Source organism: Anser brachyrhynchus (assembly GCF_964034855.1).
Source record: "Anser brachyrhynchus genome assembly, chromosome: 1".
In the NCBI taxonomy this organism is placed as follows: Eukaryota; Metazoa; Chordata; class Aves; order Anseriformes; family Anatidae; genus Anser; species Anser brachyrhynchus.
Window position 1 is genome coordinate 95,676,273 of NC_137694.1, and position 20,665 is coordinate 95,696,937.

At 40.4% G+C, this 20,665-nt stretch overlaps 2 protein-coding genes across 3 annotated transcripts in view; one reads left to right on the forward strand and one right to left on the reverse strand.

Moving 5' to 3' along the window:
• CMSS1 (cms1 ribosomal small subunit homolog) overlaps nucleotides 1-20,665 on the forward strand; it is a 239,681-nt gene that overhangs the window by 86,064 nt on the left and 132,952 nt on the right. The window lies entirely within an intron of this gene.
• FILIP1L (filamin A interacting protein 1 like) overlaps nucleotides 1-20,665 on the reverse strand; it is a 205,231-nt gene that overhangs the window by 84,298 nt on the left and 100,268 nt on the right. The window contains exon 1 of one of the 2 annotated variants that reach the window (XM_080565437.1): nucleotides 106-20,057. In XM_080565437.1, coding sequence (XP_080421563.1) covers nucleotides 106-372 — 267 coding nt within the window. In that variant the 5' untranslated portion in view covers nucleotides 373-20,057. Of the gene's footprint in view, nucleotides 1-105; nucleotides 20,058-20,665 lie in introns of those variants that run through there. The other variant, XM_080565434.1, reaches the window with a different exon arrangement.

Below are 20,665 nucleotides of genomic sequence, written 5' to 3' on the forward strand. Positions count from 1 at the left end.
AGAGCAGCATATGTTTGCAGTAAAGTGAAGGGAAAGGGAAGGGAAAGGAAAGGAAAGATGTCATCAGAATATTTTAACTTGGAAAACAAAGTAAGACAATGTCACCTGCAATTCACCCTCGAGGACACTAAGAAGAAATAGCAAGTCATCACGAGAGAGATCCTCTCTTTTCTTGAAAGAACTTTCTTTTTTCTCTGCCTTAGGGCTTCTTAGGATGGTGCTGGCTTGGGATGCATCGTCCTTCTCCTTCAGCCTTCCTTGCACATTTCCTTTCCCACTGTAACCTGTCTCTTCTTTGTGGTGGCCTTTTGGCCTTTGCTGGTACAGCTTTGGTCTGGTTGGGCTTTCTGCACTGTTACTTCTGGAACGCATGGTTTCTCTCTCTGTGAAGCTGAAGAAAGGTGGGGAAAAAAAGATAAATATTTTACCTATAAGAGAATATAAAACTATTAACCTAATTTATGGTAGGTATTACTCCCCCCAGACTGGTAGCTTTCCCTCCCGCGCAAGGCTCTTTGTCTTTTGAGAGGAGCTGACAACCTTGCTTGAACCAACAGGACTGGACTGTGATCCTTAGTGAATGCAGATCTGTAGTGGAGCAAGTCTTAACTGGTCCTGTGCACCTAGAATAATCCCGTCCTTAATACTTGCACAGGCTGCAACTTCAGCAGCAGTACTGTACACACCACTGCAGACCAAATTTCCCATTTGGGAGGGGGAAAATTCTACTTTGGTGCTAAACTATGAGGGTTCATACAGGTGTTTGTACCTAGCCAAGGGTTTGTACCCAGCCCAGCTTGGCCCCTTTGAAGTGCCACTGTTAAATAAATACACTGTAATGCCTTTACAGATAAATGACTAACGCTCTATAAATATTGATTAACCTCAGGAACTCTGTTTTGCTTGTTGCCGCTAAGATTAAGGTATGAATGGATTATAGTCTACCTCTGCAGGAAGATTGTGGTGTGGTCATGGATACAGTCTGGCAGGCAAAAGACCAAGCATGTGATTGAAAGGTGAAATCACACACATTCCAGATACAAACAAGGCACTTTTTTTTTTTCATATTAAAGCGTGAGGCTAATTGCTGGAAGTCCTATTGTGGAAAGCAGATTGGGCATTTCTTTGGAAAAGAACAAGGAAAGAAAGGATTGAGCTCAATGGCAGCTGTTTGACTTGAAGCAGTGATTTTCTCCATAGAATTGTTCTGACCTGTGGTAGGCAGGAAATGATTGTGCTGCTTTTTGGCCTCCCAAATCTGTGGCCAAGAAAGTTCTTCCAGAGCTCCCCCTTCAGCCAGGTTCTGAATGTAAATCTTAAACTCTGTGACTGCACTCTTTATCCATGGTCATTTTCCACTGAATGTTACAAATACTTTCCTTTGGAAAAATGGAGAAGAGGGTAGAAGCTTTAGGTTTGATATGGATGGTGATTGGGAGTGGAGAAAAAAATATCAAAAGCATTACAGGAAAAGCAAGTGAAATTTCCTGTAATGCTGAAGGAAATCTCTTCTAGTCTAGTCTGAAGCACTCCCTAATAGCTTGTCTTTCATAACAGAACTTGTTTCTCTCAGTCTCCCAAAACCAAGGCATGTCAGACTTGCGGGGCAGAGTGCGCTGGGATGCCTGTTTTGGGAGGCTGTGCTTCAACAACCTCATGTTAGGATGGAACTTGTTAGGGTGCATGCAGGAAACTGGGAGCTGTTTATAGCAGGCAGGCAGTGATGGGACCTGATAGTAATTAGTTTAAAATGGTGCTCATCCTGTCCAATTATGATCCTTGGCTCCAGGAAACTACAAAGACTTGCCAGAAAAGTTGATATATTTCCTGAAGGATACACCTGTTCAAGTCTTAATGTTTGCAATCTGCATACATCTATATGACTAGTTCTAACATTAAGTAGTTTGATGCCATTGCAGAAATGGTCACTGCATCTGTCTCTAAAACTGCTGTTCAGCCAAAACCCCTTGGTGTTGATGGCTGGCAGAAAACACAGAATTATCTTTGGAATTGTCTCATAAATTACAGCATCTGTACATCTGACATGGTGGGTGAAGTGAAGGTCTTTTCTTCCTTGAAGGTCTTTTCCAACCTAAATGATTCTATGACTCTTAAGTGGCACTAAGAGTTGTTGTTTAGTGATAGCACTTCGTGAGTAGGTCAGGTTGATGGTTGTACTTGATGATCTTGAAGGTCTTTTCCAACCTGAACAATTCTACGATTTTATCGTTTAGGTTACTGTCACTTCTTTCATTGTGGTCTGCTTATTTGGCTTATTCACTTTTTGCATCTTGCTTACAGAATATTACTACTTTGGAACAAAAGTAGTTTCAGCATAAAATGTGAATGTCTGCTTGGCTTTCACTTGTGGGTTAATGGCTAGCAATTGTAAGTTCGGTTGCAGGAGTGTGAATTAGATAACCTGAAGTCACTTGAGCTTGTCCAGGAGCTTGTGCCCTTTGATGCCACAAGCGTAGGATCCAGTGAAATGCACAAGTAGTCCAAGAAGTTCTTCCATTTCTCCCCTCGTGTGCCAGGTGCACAGCAGGCTCAATTGGACATCAAGCTGCTGTCAGGCTCATGACAAGTATCAACATGACATTTCTTGCTGAAGGGAAGTGGAACAGGTGCATAACAAAGAGGTTTGTACCTTTTCAAGTCTTTTTCCAGTTGGCTGCACCTGGAAGCAGGATCCTGAACTTGAAAGGGCACTAGTCTCAGCAGTCCTGACAAGATGGATGCCTGCCCCCTGTTTTTCTCTTACATTATACATGTGCTCTTGGCTTCAAAGCTGCGTGCCATGCACAGTTTTCACAGCTGAGGAGTGCTAGCAGTGACTTTCTTTGAGCCTGTCGTGCTGGCTCCTTGATCAGGTAGATCAGTCTTTATTGCCCTGACAAAAGGCCCTCGGTGCCTGAGAAGGCCAGCTGGCCTGCCGAGAAGGTCACCCTCCTGTGGAGACGGTGCCTTTGCAAAATCTCCAAGTGGATTTTTCTTTTCTTGTAGAGCAGTCATTACCTGCACTCCACTTGTGTTCTGTTCTGGCCTTTCTGAATGCCGGTGTCTACTACTAAACCTGCTGATGCAAATATTTATCAGATTTAACAGTTAACATGAATGATTTAAGATTGGAGTGGCCTACTAAAACGTATGGCTAAAAGCATACTAAGTGTATGCATACTAAGTGTATGCTTTAAGCACTTTTTAATTTGTTATTTGAATGTACCTGACAAAAGAGACACAAACACTCTGGTATTAGTGGGCTGCCTTATAGCATGTTATTTCTCTGATTTATTTGAGCTTTCTTACTGCCTGTACGTTGACTGGCATTCTTATTCTCTGTAGTGTTGTCTGTTTGCCTAATGATGTTAGTACCGATAAGGTGGTCACAGGATGTAGAAATGACAGATTTGGAGGAAGGTGGAATATTTCTTATTTGCTCAATTGATATTTAATATCAGTTTGAATTAATGCTTGATGTAAAAGAGACAAGAAGTCAAATACCCATCCTTTTTCAGTTCTGAATTAGAAGCTGTCGTACTTAAAGCTGTCTGCATGTTACCTGATGCTAATGCAATTTTCTGCACGTGAAATCTGTAGCATCATGTACACTGCATAAACACGCACACAGAAGAGCCACGTGAGGTGAGAACTAGGGCTTTTTTTGAGGAAAGACACAAGAGTAGTCATCTTATCATCATGCATTAATTTGCATCTTGGTCATAAGCAAAGAAAATCGTTTCAGAACAATAGGCTCTCAGTCCTTGTGCTTTATCAATTTAAGCAGTTCTTTTTCTGCTATGCTACTTTCATTTTCCTATAAAAGAAAGGAAGTTAAGTACTTTACAGTAAGCTGATAAGAAGATGCGTTTGCTAAACAGCTTTAATAAATAAATTTACTGGTCAGTCTTTTCTGTGTCTTTGTCTAAAGCTTATTTTAGTTTGAGTGAGCGGGAGTATTTTTCGTAGTGATTTTGAGTCTGTTTTTCTTTTCTTTTTTCTTTTAAATATCGGGTGGACATGCTATGCTGTTAACCAAGCTTACGATAAAGGGGGCTACAATGATTAGGTACATCGGGCCATCAGTACCACACTAATGCTAGGCCTGGGATACCAAAGCTGTGTTGCTACTGGTGTAAGTGGCATAGCACAGACAACCAGCTTAGATAGAAGAGGATCAGGATCTCTTCATTACTAATGTTTGTCTTGCTTGATGAGCCTTGATAAGGCAGTTAATATTTGGTTTTTCATGTAGGTTTTGGAAGTTTTGTCTCAGCATCCTGAGTTCTTCAAGAAAACCTGTCAGCCCCCATAGATACAGCGCTGTCTAAGGGACTAACCCTCAAAGTGCTTCTGACAGTTTGGACAGATTATTGGCTGCTGCCTGCTGCCCTGGCACCAAGGAAGAGGGATGATCACTTATAGTCCAGAGAATGCTGGTTTTCTGTAATGTTATTAAGCCCTTAAGTGGCCCTAATATATCATTCAAGGTAGAAGCAGTGTCATTTGAAATTTTCTGGCTGTGTGTTTTGGTATCTTGGGTTGTTTTCTACTTTGAACATTTCTTTCGATGTGCTTGAAGGTTAATGAAGAGAAACTTTTTTTTTTTTCCTGCAAGGTGAAAATGTTAATAGGGTCATAAAAGTTGTGGCTATCAGTTATAAACCAGAAAAGTGTCTCATCCCTCCTGAGCTCAGGCTTTCGAGATCAGCTTAGAGAGCAGAAAATTTCCCTTTTTGCCAATTTGCGTGTCAGTCAGTTTTCACTATAAATTACATATTGATGGGGTCTGCATACAGGAAAGGTAGCTTACAAAAAAGGGATAAGGAATTGTCCCTTTTTGTAATAGCATTTGTGTAGTTCATGAACAGAATTTCTGTGGTTTCTCCTGGAGTATGGACTGTGGCATTTTGCGGCAAACTTCTGTAGAGGAGCTAATTTAAGACCTGTTTCTTTGTACCACCAAGACGGATGGCAATGTAAGATACCTTTAGAAAAAAGTCAATAACTGCTAAGAAGGAAGAAAGCAGGTTAGAAGATATGGTGGAGCCTGCATGCCTTGCACCTATGATCTGGATCGATTGATATACAGCAGGGGTTTTTGCTACATGACCAGAAGAAACAAGGATACTTATCAGCATTTATATATGATGGGAGAATGATCTGGTTGTTTCAAAATAAAAGAAGATTGAAAGGGACCACCCCAATCTCAGAGTCACATCACAAACAAGCATGCAGTGGGTATTTAATTCAGGTGAGTCCCTGGACTGGACCACAGAACTGTGCTTGTACTCTGTGCGCCATAGGACACTGTCTAACAAACCAAGCTTTTAGCTGTGGTTTTTGACCTTTACTGTCTGTAAGTGTGCTAATGGAAGCATAAGGTCTGTGTTCTGCAGTACTGTGTTTTGAGTCATGCTATGAGGTGTCTGTTTTACTGAAGATTTTGCAGCAGTATCGTGATTGAAGTTGCAAGATGATGACTTTGAGGCTTGCCAGATTCAGTGCAGCTTGGTAGACTGGTCCCAGTTTTAAAATGGAGCAAGGGTGGCTTACGTTAATATGTGCTGGTAAATCAAATTATTGCAAGTAACATACTCAACAAAGTTTGTATCTATTCTTAGTGTTCATGTTTTTGTTCTTTTTATAGTTTGTTTCTTGTTCTGTTTTCTGAAGAGCTTTGTGCATATAAAGGAGACATTTTCTTTTCCTCAGCGATGAGCAAGTAATCTGAGGGATCAAAATATACTTTCCTGAAGAGCCAGATGAATGAATGACCAAATGTTTCTATGATGTTAACTTGGTCTCCACCCTCTCAATCATATTCTGAAGGAGATGAAACTGCATTTGTCTCTTTGGCAGCAGTGAACAAGCAGGTGGTTCAGAAATCCCTGCACTTTTGTGGGAAAGACTGAAATATCCTTCAGAGATGACTTCACCACAGACACCGTAGGGTTTTAAGAGGCATCCATTATTTTTCCATCTATTTTTCCCTTTAGTATTTTCTCTTTAGTTAGTGATTGACTTATGAGCTAAGAAAATCCCTCACAGGACCAAATCTTCTCTTAATCCCAGGGTAAGGATCCTGAATGGTTGAGAACTTGATGTTTCTTCCAAAAATCCGTGACTAAGTAAGGAATTATGTCTTTCTGTTTTTAAACATCTCTTAAAGGGATATGACAATGCTTTTGATTTGCTGAAATACATAGGCCCCCTACCAGCAGGCTGACCTTCAGATGAAGTTGAGATGCTATTGCTCAGTATGCCAATGTAATGGGAGAGCACAAAAGCACATGTTCTGTTTTGGAAAGAGGCATGGAGACGTCTGTCCATCACTGTGAGTGTGCTTTTGGTCAAGAAAAGGGTGTTCTCACCTTAGTTACTACAGGGCTACAGGGCATTTCTTCCATTCCAATGCAGAACAGCTGCTGTGAAGCATCGTGTTCAGCTTGGTGCCTCACATACCTGCCTACGGAGAAATTAATCTATTGTCCCTGTTCTTTTGCTGTCTTGTGTGGCTGTGTGCCAGGTAGGCAGTGTGGAGGCACAGGACAGGGATTTTGGCAAGCATCCACATCCTGCCCTCTGCCAGAGAAAGCAGCAGGTTTGTCGTGTTCTTTTTCTGTAGTCCTGTTGTGGCCTGTGGGCCAGCAACTGAGCCATGCTGAACAACAGGAAGAGATGAAAACATTGTCTTATGAATTAGAATCCCAGGATCTGGCCACCTCTTGGGACCACTGAGCCTTTTCTTGAACTGATGCATTCTGACAGAATGTGTTTCTCAGTTGTTAGGACTTTCAGCCTTCCCAAGTGGAGAATGCTGTGCTTTGTGGTACTTTGGCACCACTTCCAAAAATACAGCCCTTCCTTTTGGGCAGGCTGCTTCAGCATTTTCCTTGAAAACCATTTACAGTGGCATCTGTCCAGAAGCACGTTCTGTTATACCATGGCTGATTATCTCATCGTGCTGTGCTCTTACCCACAGTAGACTCTTGTGCTGTTCTGGTACATAGGCTGGGCAATAGATGAGAAGAGACTTCTTTCCTTGAGTTAGTTCTTCACCCAGAGACTCTGGACTAAGTGTCCATCTTGGCATGGAAACTGCAAAATTAAACTGTTTATCTGGGAAAACTGGTGCAGGAGTGCTTACCTACTTAGCCTGATACATCCATTGGCATGTGGTCACACGCAGTCATGTGAAAGCAAGATAGAACAGATGAGAAGTCTGTTTCACTGTCTTGGGTTCTTTTCAAATCTTGGTCTTTGAAGACCTCAGGAGTCCTGCAAGAACAATGCTGTCATTGTTCAGAAGAGGAATTACTTGGATGGGAGGAAAATCTGGATTCAACAGAGGATGTAAACACTCCTAGACAGGAAAACTGCATGGGTGAGAGTTAGATGTCATTTTTGTGGTGGTCATGGTTTGTGCTCTTCTGCCCGTGAGTCAGGTTTCTTGTCCCCTGGAGACAGGCAGACTGTTCTTATGCAATGTGATGCCTTTTGGAGCGTATTAGAGAATTGTCGTGTTACTCTGCTGATGGTGAAGGTGTTGTGAAACTTCCACCATCTGCTGTCTCCTCCTTCCCACTCCACTGCTGTAGCATTTTGCACATATGTAATGACTGTGGTTAGCGAATATTTTCCAAAGTCCGTTCTGTGTATGAGATCTGTACAGTCTTACAGTCTTCTTCAGAAGGGTTGTAAGTTTGGGAAGTTTTTACTGGGTCCTTTGGAAGAGCCTATCTATGTCAGTTGTCTGTCATTTTAGTATTGGTGTGTGATCTTGGAATTCAGGTTTTCCAGGTTGTATTTACAACGGTGAAAATTCCCAGGGTAACTTGAGCTTCTTGCTAAGTTATACAGAGCTATGTTTCCTACTGTTCTAACAGGAAAGAGCTGTTAAGTCTTTACACCCCTTCCGCCACTCATGGACGTAGTGCCTGGAAGAAGAGAGAAGAGCCTGTACCATGTGGCCAGTTGCTGGTTTCGTGAGTCTGGGCTCAAGTCAAGCCATTCCTTTACGTTAACCAATCTCAGCCCATCTGCTGCTGAGTCTCAGGTGGTATTTGCCCACAGGTTTGTGTTCAGACTGTGGCAATTTAAAGTCCTGTTCACAGTGCTGTGCATGATAGCAAAAGCTGCTTGTCTGGAATGAACTTGACGTTTTCATACTAGGGAAATATGGTTAGGAATTAGTATACTCCAACTGAGAGATGACAAACCTTTCTATGCATGAGATGAGTTGCTCTAAACAGAGTTCTTCAGAAGGTTTGTAAATGCAAGGTGTCTGGGCACCTGTCCTCATCTTTATGGTAGTCTGTAAGAATATCAAGAGTTTGGGCTCACTGTTGTATCACATAAAACTTCTTCGACAAGACTGGGTAGCTGCTCCGAAGTCAGGAAGACCTTCCATAAAGGTTCCAGTTCAGAAATCAGTGCTTTGAGAAAGTTTCTGACATAGGCTGAATTTCCATTGTCTTGGGTAATACCTTGGAACAACTTCTGAATGTAGCTAATAGGCAAAAATAGTCACATTGCTTTCTCCTCTTGCTAAACCTTTCATCTCTCTCTTCCACAGGCTCTTTGTGAATACAGCTCTCTTAGTTTGTGCTCCAACGTTTTGATAAGTTGATGGTAGTCTTAGAAAACCACAGCGTATGTATCATGTATACATACCCAGTTTATATAGTAATTAGGTTAGTAGATTTGTTAGAGGTGATTTATCTTCTCAGTGAGGTGCTACACACGCCACAAGAGAACAGTGCAGAATGTGGATTTTGGTTTTAGTGGGAGGATGACTCTGGAGTTGTATGTGCACCCTATCTTGAACATGCTGCTGCAGTGAGACAGCATTATAGGATAATCCCATGTTTTCATGGGTTCAAAAGTCTGAGGAGGAATAAAAATTAAAAGTAAAATAGCTGGAATTTCTTTAACTTTCTGCTTCTGGGAATTGATGGTTGAGGGGAATTTTATGCAATGACACTGAAGTGTTTCTGAAAGATTAACATGGGGGACTTTCTGTTAGTTTCAATTTTATTTTTTTTTCTTTGTAAAATAAAATGTTTAACACTTTTTAGTTAGACCCTGAAAATGGAATCTATATGAGGATTAGTGCAAGAGAGATTTTTGGTGCATGCAACAAAATGTTACTATAACATCAGGTTCAAAGTGTTTGACATGGCAAATTGCACAATGCCGTATTATCTGTTTGTCAATTAAAAATGTGAATCTTGCAAATATCTGTTTTGACAGTTTTATTAATGTAGTACACTGAAATAAAATTCATCTGTTCCAATTTTAACTAAATGAATTTGCTTTCCAAGCATAGAATTTCCTTGCTTTTTATGAACATAGAAAACAGTTAACATTATTTAATACAGTGATTGTGGCTTAATATTTAATATTCAGCTGCTGTAATTTTGGCTCCAGTGTATAATTATTCTGTAATTACAGCATTAGCCAAAGTGAAAATTGGAAATAGTGCTACATGAAAAGAAAATGTTCCTATCTTAGCTATTATTTATCTATTTCATCCTTTTTCCTGCATATCCTGAAATTAACTGGACTGTAGATAGTTACATAGCAAGAAAATTCAGCTCCAATTTAGCTTAAGTACTGCAGTATACATAACAAAGTAGATTTTAAAAAGAGGGGAGGGGGGAGGAAAGGGAACAAAGAAAGAATGAAGAAAGTAAAGAGAGAAGTATTAACAGAGCTGTTTTCTATAGATCTGTATCATAGGTTATCTGTGTACCCTTAGTGTTAATAGACCCGCTTCCCTCTTCTTTCCCTTTACTTTTCTCCCAGTTCCCCATCTTCTCTGGGGCCAGCCACCAGAACAACACCATGTTCCTGCTGCATCCTCAGCCCTCTCCTCTCTGCCGTTTGCAAATTTGCAGCTCTCCAAGCTCCCAGGAGATCACCAAGGTGAAGGCAGCAGCTACTGTGGCTGAGGCTGAACCCCACATTTCAATTTTTCCTCAGTGGCAGTCTCTTGTCTCTTTCTGCAGGCCCCAGTTTTCCTGAATTTGAAGAAGCATCATTCATTATCTTTCAGACCTCCTGCTGTTGCTCTGTGGCTTGGTTGGAATTGGTGGTGGTTGAGAAGGGACTCCTGGATAGACCAAGTGCGTGGCCCCATTGCCACAGAGAAACAATATCTATGGCTCTGGTTTTTGCTTTCCCCATTCCTGCTAGATGTTTACTAAATGAAATTCTTGCATTTCTGATTTTTGCAGTTAATTTCCCCTGCACATAATCACATGTGTGTACAAATACGACTTCAGTGGCCAGTGTAGCTTCTATAATATGGTCCTTCCTTTCTCTGGAAAGAAGTGCTTGTGACAAACCATGTTCTTGTGTGCCCTAAATGTGCTGGTAGTGTGGTGTAAAGTCATTTTAAAAGCAGCCTATAATCACAACTCTCCAAACAGAGCCTAATTGAAGAAATACAGTGTAATGGTATAGTGTAATGGTATTATTAGCTATAATAGCTGTGGGCAACAGAGGAGGAATAAACTAATGGTATTTCTTGTATTTCAGTTCGTGTTCGTGTGTTCGTTTACATACACATTTAACATTTTAAAGAATTTGTGTACTTGGTGTATGTCTGTAATTCTCTCTATGCTTGGTGCTTGTGGCAAACACAGAATAAGCTGTCATTATAAGCGAAAAAGCAGTAAACAGAGCTAAACTACTTTGCACATATTATCAAGGATAGAAGAAAAAGTTGGCATAAGCAGCAATTATCTAGTGTGTATCATCTAGCGTAAGTTAACTTGTTACCCCTTAGTAACTGGTTCAGGTATCCAAGAGCCAAACTTGGCCTCATGGCCATCTCCGTTTCCGTTTTACTCATTTTTGATCTGCTTGGTGTTGCATGGAGCGCCATACATCCCTGAGTCGTTAAATAGGCAGCAAAGACTGCAGTGAGGACTACCAGAATAAAAATGTTTACCTTCAAAGTGACTGTATATTAATTTTCTTCAAGGGTGTTTCTGACAAGCATAGCTTTGTTGAGACAGTTCTTTGTGTGGGAGTGTTCTCCTCAGCGTTGCTTTTCTCTACACATGGAAATAAACCACAGACTTTTAAATATCCTGAGAAAAGTTCCTTCAAAGAAAGATCAAAAGTCTTTACTAATGTGTGAGGAAGCTGCATGGCTGCCTCTCTTGTGAACTCATGTCTATGGAGAGCTGGGTGAGACAATCAGAATCATTCTTCCATTGACTTGATCATTTGCAACCTTCTCTGAGAGCAGAAGGCTTTTTTGGAGAGGGACAAGGCGGGGAAATCTACAGATGTGCCCCCTAAATTTACCAAGACATGAATAAAACAACTTTTCAAAAAACAAACTGTTGTTTTTCCCATTGTATTGTGTGGGATGACCTAGTTCAAATAGTTGTCTTTGGCACAACATGTTCAAGAGTTCTGTATAAGAAATAATTGATTGATGTTTTTAATACAGTTTTATCTGCTTTTGTGGCTGCTGAAATTAAGTGAAATGTCCAGATATGGCTTTCAAAGCTTCACTGAAACTGTGTCTTTGATTATTTTTGCTTTTGTTTTGCATTCAGTTTGGTTTGTCCAAGATTCTCGTCATCTATTTTTGCTTCTAAGCAACACAGAACATATATTAGCCAAACTCTGAAAGTTTGTGAACTTCTCCCTAATCTGGAATTCCCTGCCTCTAGACAGCTTTCAGGAAAACTGACACATTTCTGTTCTTCCCAAGCCATAGTTTTTCTCCTGTTTTTTTTCTTCATGCCTGCTTGCCTTCATGAGCTGCATCTTTTCTGCTTCAGACAATGGTTTGTGTGCTGTCTGGTAGTGGAAAGCATTTAAATCAGAGAAGCTGTTTAGAATAGCATTTCACTTATTCCAAATAGAGATTTTACTGGTTTGTCGTGCTGGCACGAAGCATCTATGAACAATACTAGGTAGAATTTCAGGCTTGTATCTAAACTTAGGATTTCCAAGTTGTTGGTTTGGGTTGTGTGGGTTTGTGTGTGTTTATTTTTGTTTGTTTGTTTAACTAAGCTTCTTGATGAGTTCCCTGTCAGTGACTATATTCCGCTGCTATCTAGAAATCAGGCAGTAACCTTTAATTGGTTTATCTGAGAAATTAAGTCACTCAAGTTTCCTTTGCCGGGATTATAAATTATTCTTTTAGCTGCAGGCTGAATTTTCTGTATATATACTGAAGTTCAGGTCTTTATTATGTTCTGTGATTTGGTACTTTGCATTCTTATAGTTGAAGAAATACTGAGTTTTTCTTCGTATTCTGTAATACAAAAACAGTGTGATTCCATTTTTTTCTCATTAATGACAATAAATAAGCATGTGACAGCAGGCTAACATTTCTTTCTGAATCAGATAATCTTTAGCTGTGCAAGAAATCTGCTCTGCCATTTTGCTCTTCCAACTGCAACGAAAAAACTGCAGCACACTAACGGCAGTGGAAGATTGCTTACTCCATGCCTCACACCCACATTCTCCATATTTAATATCCAAATGAAAAATTTGGATAAATTAGGTAAATACCCTAATTTATCCTTTCCCAGGAGTTTAATGGAAATGACATCTCTCTCACATCTGCAGTCCTCTCCCTGTAACCTTTCTCTGAAAATCAGAAGTTGTTTCCTCTGGAAGAGAGGTTTTAGGTTTTGAGTTCTGGTGGAAGAAGGAATACTAGTGAATGACATGAGTTCGCTTCTCACCTCGGGACCAGGAGCACAGACAGACAGTGCCCTGTATCCCCATCATCCTGTCCCACCACTGCTGCCATCGTGCTGTTTCTGAGATTTGTTAGACGTGCTAGTAGAGGCATCTGTATCTCAACACAGGACAACACTATCCAGCTCTTCACCATTGTAATGCTAAATTCTGCTGTCTTTTATCTGTTCTTTTGCACTGCTAAATGCTATTTCAGTTGATTTAAAAACAATGCTGAAACAATGAAGCCACCAGATAGCATCATGTTTTGTTCCTTCCAGCTTATGGAGTGATTTAATACGTGAATTTTCAAAAACATATCTGAGTTGATGTGTCTTGGTTGACTTAGCAAGTCAGCTGAACTTAAAATGCATCCTTTTTATCCCATTGAAGACAGTGAACTTCCTTATCATGACTACCTGAGTACGACCATGACTCACATTGTGTTGGAGGATTTGGACAGTTGTGGTTGCATGATTTTTGGGAGAGCAATGTACTGTAGCTCCCAGAAAGTTGTGAGAATGCTTGCATTTAGTGGAAGTAGAAGTCATTGGTGTGTTGATCTTTTGAGTCAAAATATCTTTTTATTACAGGAATTTTGATTTGTGCTTCTTGATGTTTTGGATGCTTTTGCTTTCTTTGGCTTTTACCGTTCTTTTGTTCTTATTTATTGTGATCCTACCTGCTGATTTTGTGGCAGCATTTTTTTTTTAATTAACGTTTCCCTCTACATAACGGAACACAAAGGAAATGCGAGCTTCCAGGTAGAGATTCTCAAGTCAGCTTTGTAGTTGAGTTTTAGTTTTTGAAGAATTTGTTTCATTGAGTTTGATATTGCCTTAAGTAAGCCAAAGTAAAATCATGACTTTGAGTGATGGCTTATATATTTTTTTTATATTCTTAATATTGGTGACTGTATGCATTTGCCAGGAAAAAGTGAAACGCACAGAGTTTGAAAAGTAACTGTACACAGTGAAATTAATTTTTGTATGTGTTCAGATTACAGGTTTTACTAGCCATGACATTCATTATTATTTATTGTAATGGCTCACGGTTTTGGACATTCAGCTCCCATAGGAATATGCCCCACTCTGATGACGCAACCTTGGAAAATGCAATAAAAATGCACTGGAAACCGCAGCTTTCTAATAGGAAGTTTCTTAAAAGTAGTAAACTTAAATTGCCTCCTCATAGAAAAAAAGGAAGTGGAATAGAGTTTGGTAAGTGAGGTAGATGTACGTACCTCCTGTGTGTCCCTAACTACTTCTTTCTTTTCCCCCTTCCCTCCACCCTTGTTTGAAATTTTGTCTTGAGGCCATCATCTGTGCTTCGGCATGGGGCAGATGGAGAAAACTCATATATTCCTTTCATGGCTACATAAGGACCCCACAATTTTGCTACATGAGCTTCATACTCCAAAGGAGAATGTTCTTGATTAGTGGCCACAGCTGGGCCTTCCCCCTGGTTTTGATTACACTGGAGCTGAGCCCTCTGGGGAGGGGGAAAGGACAGGGCACGCTTGAGAGATGTTGTAGAGCACATACTGGCCGTTGTTCCTTCCTTTGTTTTTCCATTTGTTCAAATAAAATATGGCTGTGGCCGGTTTCTGGCCCAGTGGCCAATGGGAGATGAGGAAAGGGGTTCCTCAGACGTGAAGGGATGTGTGCATGTGGGCATTTTACAAGGTTGTGGCGTTTGGGGGATGAGGGGATTCTGAGGTGTGGGTGCATTCTCCTGCACATTCCTGTAAAGGCCATTTTGAAAAGCCCCACTGAAATTAGCTGTGTATCTTTTTGGAAGTATGGTAATCAAAATCAGCATAAAAACAAAGTCTTGATATCCACATCTTGATGTAACCCAGCACCAGCTGTCATCTGCTGGGCTGGAGTTCTGTTCCCTACGTGCTGGTGCCAGAGGGGCTTGCAGAAAGCTCGCCTGCCTGTCTCTGGGGTGACCTGTGACAAACTGGGGTGGAAATGGATGGAGGCAAGGTAGGAAGCAAGGGCTCCAAAGAGGCCTTTCTGATGACGGTGTTCAGCGTTGCAGGGATATTGGAAGGAACCTCTCCCTGAGCAGCGTGTATCATTAATGGGTTGAGCTACTAGCAAAGTCCCTCTGGAGTCGCTTGTTTTGGTCTCAGCAGCAGTCATGTTAAGTTCTTAGTGATATCTTCCTGGCAGCTGAGGACAGGTCTGCAGTTTTTTAGGTGTGTTAAGGAAGGCATGGGCAGGTGACTGTAAATATTTGCATTTACATGCAAGTCTTTCCTAGCGAAGCAATGAGTCATATCCTGCAGGCACAGAGGGCCTCCTAAGAGCTGCTGCTTAGTAAGACTTCACTGAAATTATTTTATCTGAAGCTAATATTTAGCTCCTGAGAGTGCCATGCCTCTTCTGCACATAAACAGAATGTTTGTTATATGTTAAGTCAGCAAATGAATGCCACTTCTGTAAGTACCTATGTACCACATCTGAACATATCCTCCTTAATCTGTATTCTAAAGGAATACATCTGTCTCCTGGACATAAATGTAAAAAGACACCTCCTAGTTAAACTTCTAACTTGTAAGTTTGCTTGTGAATATTTGCTTAGCACTAAAAAAAAAGTAAAATCTAAGCAGCCCGAGTTGATTTCTGAATGGTTGTAAAGGAGTCATTTAAACACACAGCAGGTGTGTGAATTGTGATCATACATTCCCACACATTAATAGTATTTATATTCTTTCTCTAAGAGGATAATTTTTCTTAGCCCTCTATTCCAAACAGTTTTGTTTGGAGTGAACGAATAAGAATTTAAGAAGTGTTAACAATAGAGTGGATTTACTCTGATTAAAATATTACACTGAACAGCAAGTTGTGCCTGTATGTGCAAGCAATTCTGGCTGAAAAGTGATCACAGATCCTAAGGCTGCTCTGACACCAAAATGTTGCATTTTCTGCTCAAATAAATCCATGGAGTTGAAATAAAGAAAAGGCTTTTAAATGAAAGGCTAGAGAATCTGTCTTGTGTCATTTCATACCAAATAGCCAGCCAGCATCAGAGTGCACATGGTGAAATTCTGCAAGCTGCCCTCGTACAGGTTGGCCCGGTGAAGGCCATGGGACTGCGTGTTTAAGATTGGATCATGGAGGGGAGGAGGAAGGGTGTGTGTGAAGAAATGCATATATATGGTTTAAAAAAAAAAAGTAGATTGTGGCTCATAACACTGGTATTAATAATGTTAGTAATACCATCTTATCATACACATTTATCTTAATTTTCTCACCTTACGTGAGCTTAGGACAAAGTATGTAGGTTTATCCTCAGAGCCTTTGCATGATGAGATTGTTTTTGTCATAATTTCAGTTTCTTGCAAATGAGGGCTGCAGACGTGAAACTTGCCCAGCTATGTAAGATTGTTTATTTACTTACTCTTAGAATGTGTATGGCTCCAAGCAAATGCTTCAGTGTTAAATAGCAGTGCTTAAGCATCAGGATTTGTTTCAGGAAATTTAATTAAAATGGAATAGTTTAAAGTTGCTTTTCTACAAATAAGATGAAAGAAATGACTTTTACTGTCCATCAAGAGATTTAAGTAAAATCTTTAAGCTTTTTGGGGGGGTAAAATGAAAATAGCTTTTGGGAAATGCATGTTCTAGTTTTAGTGCTGTTTTATCAGTATTTGAAGAATGGTGTGGGCATCTTATTAATGTCTTGTTAGAACCTAGACACAATTCTTAAATTCCTCTGAAAAAAATTGACAAGGGTGATTATTTCATTCAAAAACCTGGTCATCCTTACCTTACCACATCTGCATTTGGGATTTCAAAATGAAATTGTTGCTAAGAGGCTATTGCAGTGCATTGCATCTGACATTCTTGTGGTGTTCCTCATATATCCATTAAATCTACAGTATCCCAGCTGATGTCCTTTATGTTCTGTGATCAACAGGATTTGTCATAGACATGGAGTTTTAAGGATCTGGACTAGATATAATTCAATTTAGCAAGTTGAACTTGATCCTAAATGATTACTATTGTTCAGGGCCCGTAAAAATAGTTTGGAGGCTTAGTCAGAACTGCAGTAATAAATGTAGTGTGCAAGCTTTGAAAAAAAATATTAAGAACAGGATCCTGTGAAGTTATACAGGCCACCTGTGCAAGACGTAACCCTGTGGAGATTTAAGGCCGTCTTCCCAAGGGGCTTGTACAATACTTGTCAGAAATGGCTTTGTCAAATTTGCAGCTGCCTTGCGCAGCGTGGATCCTGGTCATCTGCTCCCTGGCTTGGCAGGTACAACAGAGGCAGCGTTTTGGCCGTCGCCTCATGGCTGGAGTGGTGATGGTGGCCAGCCCTGCTCCAGGGGTTGTCCCCTGCGAGACGGGCAGCCTCGGCTGGCTCTGAGTCCACCAGTGCGTGCTGGAGCTTGGAGCATCACGGCACCTGCTGGCCTGGGGGAGCTGGGCTGCCCGGCAGGGAAGCAGAAGGATGAAGAGGTGGGAGAATCTGTCAGGAGAAGCCCTTGGTATAAAACACGTGTGACAGTTTTGCAAAAGCGGCCGCCAATATTGGCATTTCATCTTTGTTTTACAGAAGCTGTGTGTGAAGGTATTTCAGGATGAACTGGACAGAGTGTCTGGAAGTCTGTAAATTATGCTGAACTCTCAGATAAGGCTCCTATGTATTTACACATATAAATAAATAAATAAATATAGTCATATGAGCACTTACTCCCCTGTGAGAGAAAATTGCGAGGCCTGGGACCATGACACCTTGTAAAAAAGGTTCTTTGTCCAAAATCATAGATCTGATTTGACCTAGCACTGGTCAAAACCCAGAGAGCTTTAACAAAGAAATTAAGCCAAACCAGAAAACATTTTTATGCCTTTGTACAAGCATATTTTGGTGTTATGATTCCCTATTTCCATAAAATGTGAGGTAGCGCCAGATTACCTATGCTCTATCTGCTAGGACTACCAGACCGCGACTGTTGAAATGGGAAATAAAATGTAGACACAGCACCTGATTTACGACTCAGAAATCCTGAATGACACACACAAAGTAAATGGAAGTAATTATACTGTCGTAGCATGATAATCAGGGGACACTCAGTGATTGGATTTGACACAAATGTCAGTCACAAGATTAACGCAAAGTCATGTATTTCCTTGCACAGCACACAGATGAACTACAGGAGTCAGTGCCACGGGATATCACAAAGGCTGGAGGTGTTAGTCGATTCAGTAAGAAGATTCACGGAGGACCAGTTCAGTTGTGATTGCTTAGCAGGATGCTCTGGAGGCAGCTTAAATCACAGGCTAGGAGAAGGATTAGTGATGATGCTCCTGTTGTTCACCTTGCCCAAATATTTGCTCTCTGTCTGAAAGCTAGTTGAAGCTAGTTCAACCTCTGCCTTTTCTTATGCGTTTATTCTTTAGTACAGGAGAGACTCCAGGCTACTCTATCTCCAGTACCTTTTTAAAACTAAAAATACATTTTATTGCAATCTGCTAATTATTTACAGCAGGGAGTGAGGATAACTTTGCCCATGCAATGCTTTATATATCAGAAGTTACAGCTGTCGCAAGTCATTATTTCCATGAAAAATTGTGATTCATCTTTCCATGAGTCCTCAAGAGATCTCACAGTGGGAATGAAATTTTAGCTCATGTCACCATTCTGGAAGAAGAAAAACTTGAATTACATATGGAGACAGGGCATGATGTTTGTATACATATGTTTTCAGTTGAACAGGGTTGTCTTGAGGGACTTCTATTTGTCTCTGAAGTGTTTTGAGTCAATTTAGCATTTGTTCACTGCTAGCATCAGTATGGCAGCTGTGGAGGAAGAAGGCTTGTGATAAGAAAGGTGTATTTCAGCTTAGCCTTTCAAATACGGCTCAGTGCTAGTCAGGGAAAACAACTTTTAATGTGACAGAATTCCGGTTATTTGTCCATGGTAAGGCTGCTACTGACGATGCTATTTCTGATGATGTTTTAACTGACAAACGTATTTCTGCTGTATTACTTTTATCTGTCAGGTAGAAATTTGCCTTGCTTTCCTCTAATCACTTGTAAGAGTAGTCTCTTGAAGATGCTGCTTATGTTGGAAAGGCCTCTTGGGCAAGAGCTACCTACCCCAGCTCTGCCTTGTGCTTTACTGTAGGCCCATAAATTCTGGAAAAAGTTATTTAGAGAAGAAGATTTTGAGATCTAGTCCATAATAGATCCAATATATCACAAGTTACTTCGCGCTTTGCTTGTGTCCTTGTGTTGAATTTTTTGTTTTTATTTTTCGCCTTGGTTGTCATTTTAATATTCATTATACAAACTCAGCAGGGGAGTTGGAATGGAATTTGGAAATATCTGAAGTCCAAATGTCACAGTTTTATGAAGAGAATAAATATGTTTAATGAACAGCATCTGTATAAACTTGGGGTAACACTGTGCATATTTTGAAGTATTGTATTTCTTGTGAAGAGATGTCTTTTATGAGAATGGCAGTGTGAATGCTGAATCAAAAGACAGTGTTCTGGGAGGGCTTTGAAGCCCTACCATGATAGGACGCAATACGTGGACCTTCCTCTTAAGAAGTGTTTCTCCCCAAATAAGAGGTGCAGTATTTCTCCCAAATTTTAGTCTTTCGGGGTAAGGGAGTCAGCATCCATAAAATTTTTCACAGCATAAGCCCAGTTAGTGAAGAGTCTTTTTACAGAGTGGAGAGTCATGAGCTTTGTGAAACCGCACAAGTGATGACAGTCAGAGGAGCACTGTGAGAATGTTTTCAATCGACTTTATCTTCTAGTGTTTCTTCCAGCACACCATGGCTTAGGCAATGCTTGTGGTAAGAGGCAATTAAATTGATGTAAAGACCAGGTTGATTTGACATGTTTTTTAACCAAGTGTTTATTAGTTGAAATAATCTTGGGCGTTTTTTGGCATAATTTATGTTTGAGTCGGAACTTGACTCATTCTCAGAAGCCTGTGTGTATTTGAGCACGTTAAGCTGACATTACCAAGTGGAACTGTGGGAGGCTTTCGGCTTATGTTTATGGAGTATGAACTGAAGCTCCTACCTTGCTGCCTCCAGAGCCACAAAAATGTTAATAGAAATCAGAGATGCAAGAAAAAAATGTATTCCGTATAGCCTGTCAACTTGCCAGTACTGGCTTTTTCCTTGGGTTACTTTCCACTCTTTTGTTCCATCCAGTTTTAGGTATCACAAGGGATGCAACTTCCTCCACATTACTTTGGAAATTATTTTGCAGTCCTAGTAAGTCTCTGTGAAGCATTTCCCTCAATGCTTCATTTATATTTCCTGGTCCTTAGATTTTCATAACAGACCCTGCACCAAACTGTCAGGGGTTGCCTTCCTGTTAGCTTTGGCAAAATGATGCATGCTTCGTTCTTGCTGCTCTCTCTGGTTTTGTTTAACTGAGTGAAACAGTGAAAATTTATGTGCCTCAAATTACAAATCTTTTAAGGCAGGTATTGAGATTCTCTCTGCAGAATGGTGCTGTGAACATTTTAAACTAACCTGCATGATTAAGTGAAGTAGCAGTAGCTGCTAGTATATCTTTTACTGTACTTTCTTTCTTGGGTTTCCTGCACAAAACATCTTTGCTTTGTGTCTCTAACATCTTCCAAGGCCATTTCCTTTATTTCTCTCTCCATGGCCACTCTCCCCTTTCCTTTAATGCTGAGGTACTTATTCATAAACCTCACAATAGCCCCATGAAAAGGCCCATTATAACCCACAGATTTTTTTCAGACACTTAAAGTTAGATTAAGATGAAGTCTCTGATTCATTGCTATGTAAAAGCTAAAATTAATCATTTAAACTGCTTGTAAGATTGGACAATTTTTCCCCACTTCATCAAAGATAATTTGTCCCTGAAGAATGTGTTGTATGCATCTTAACAGGTAGGTGCCAATGTGAGTACAGAACAAAAGACAAAATTGATCTGAGC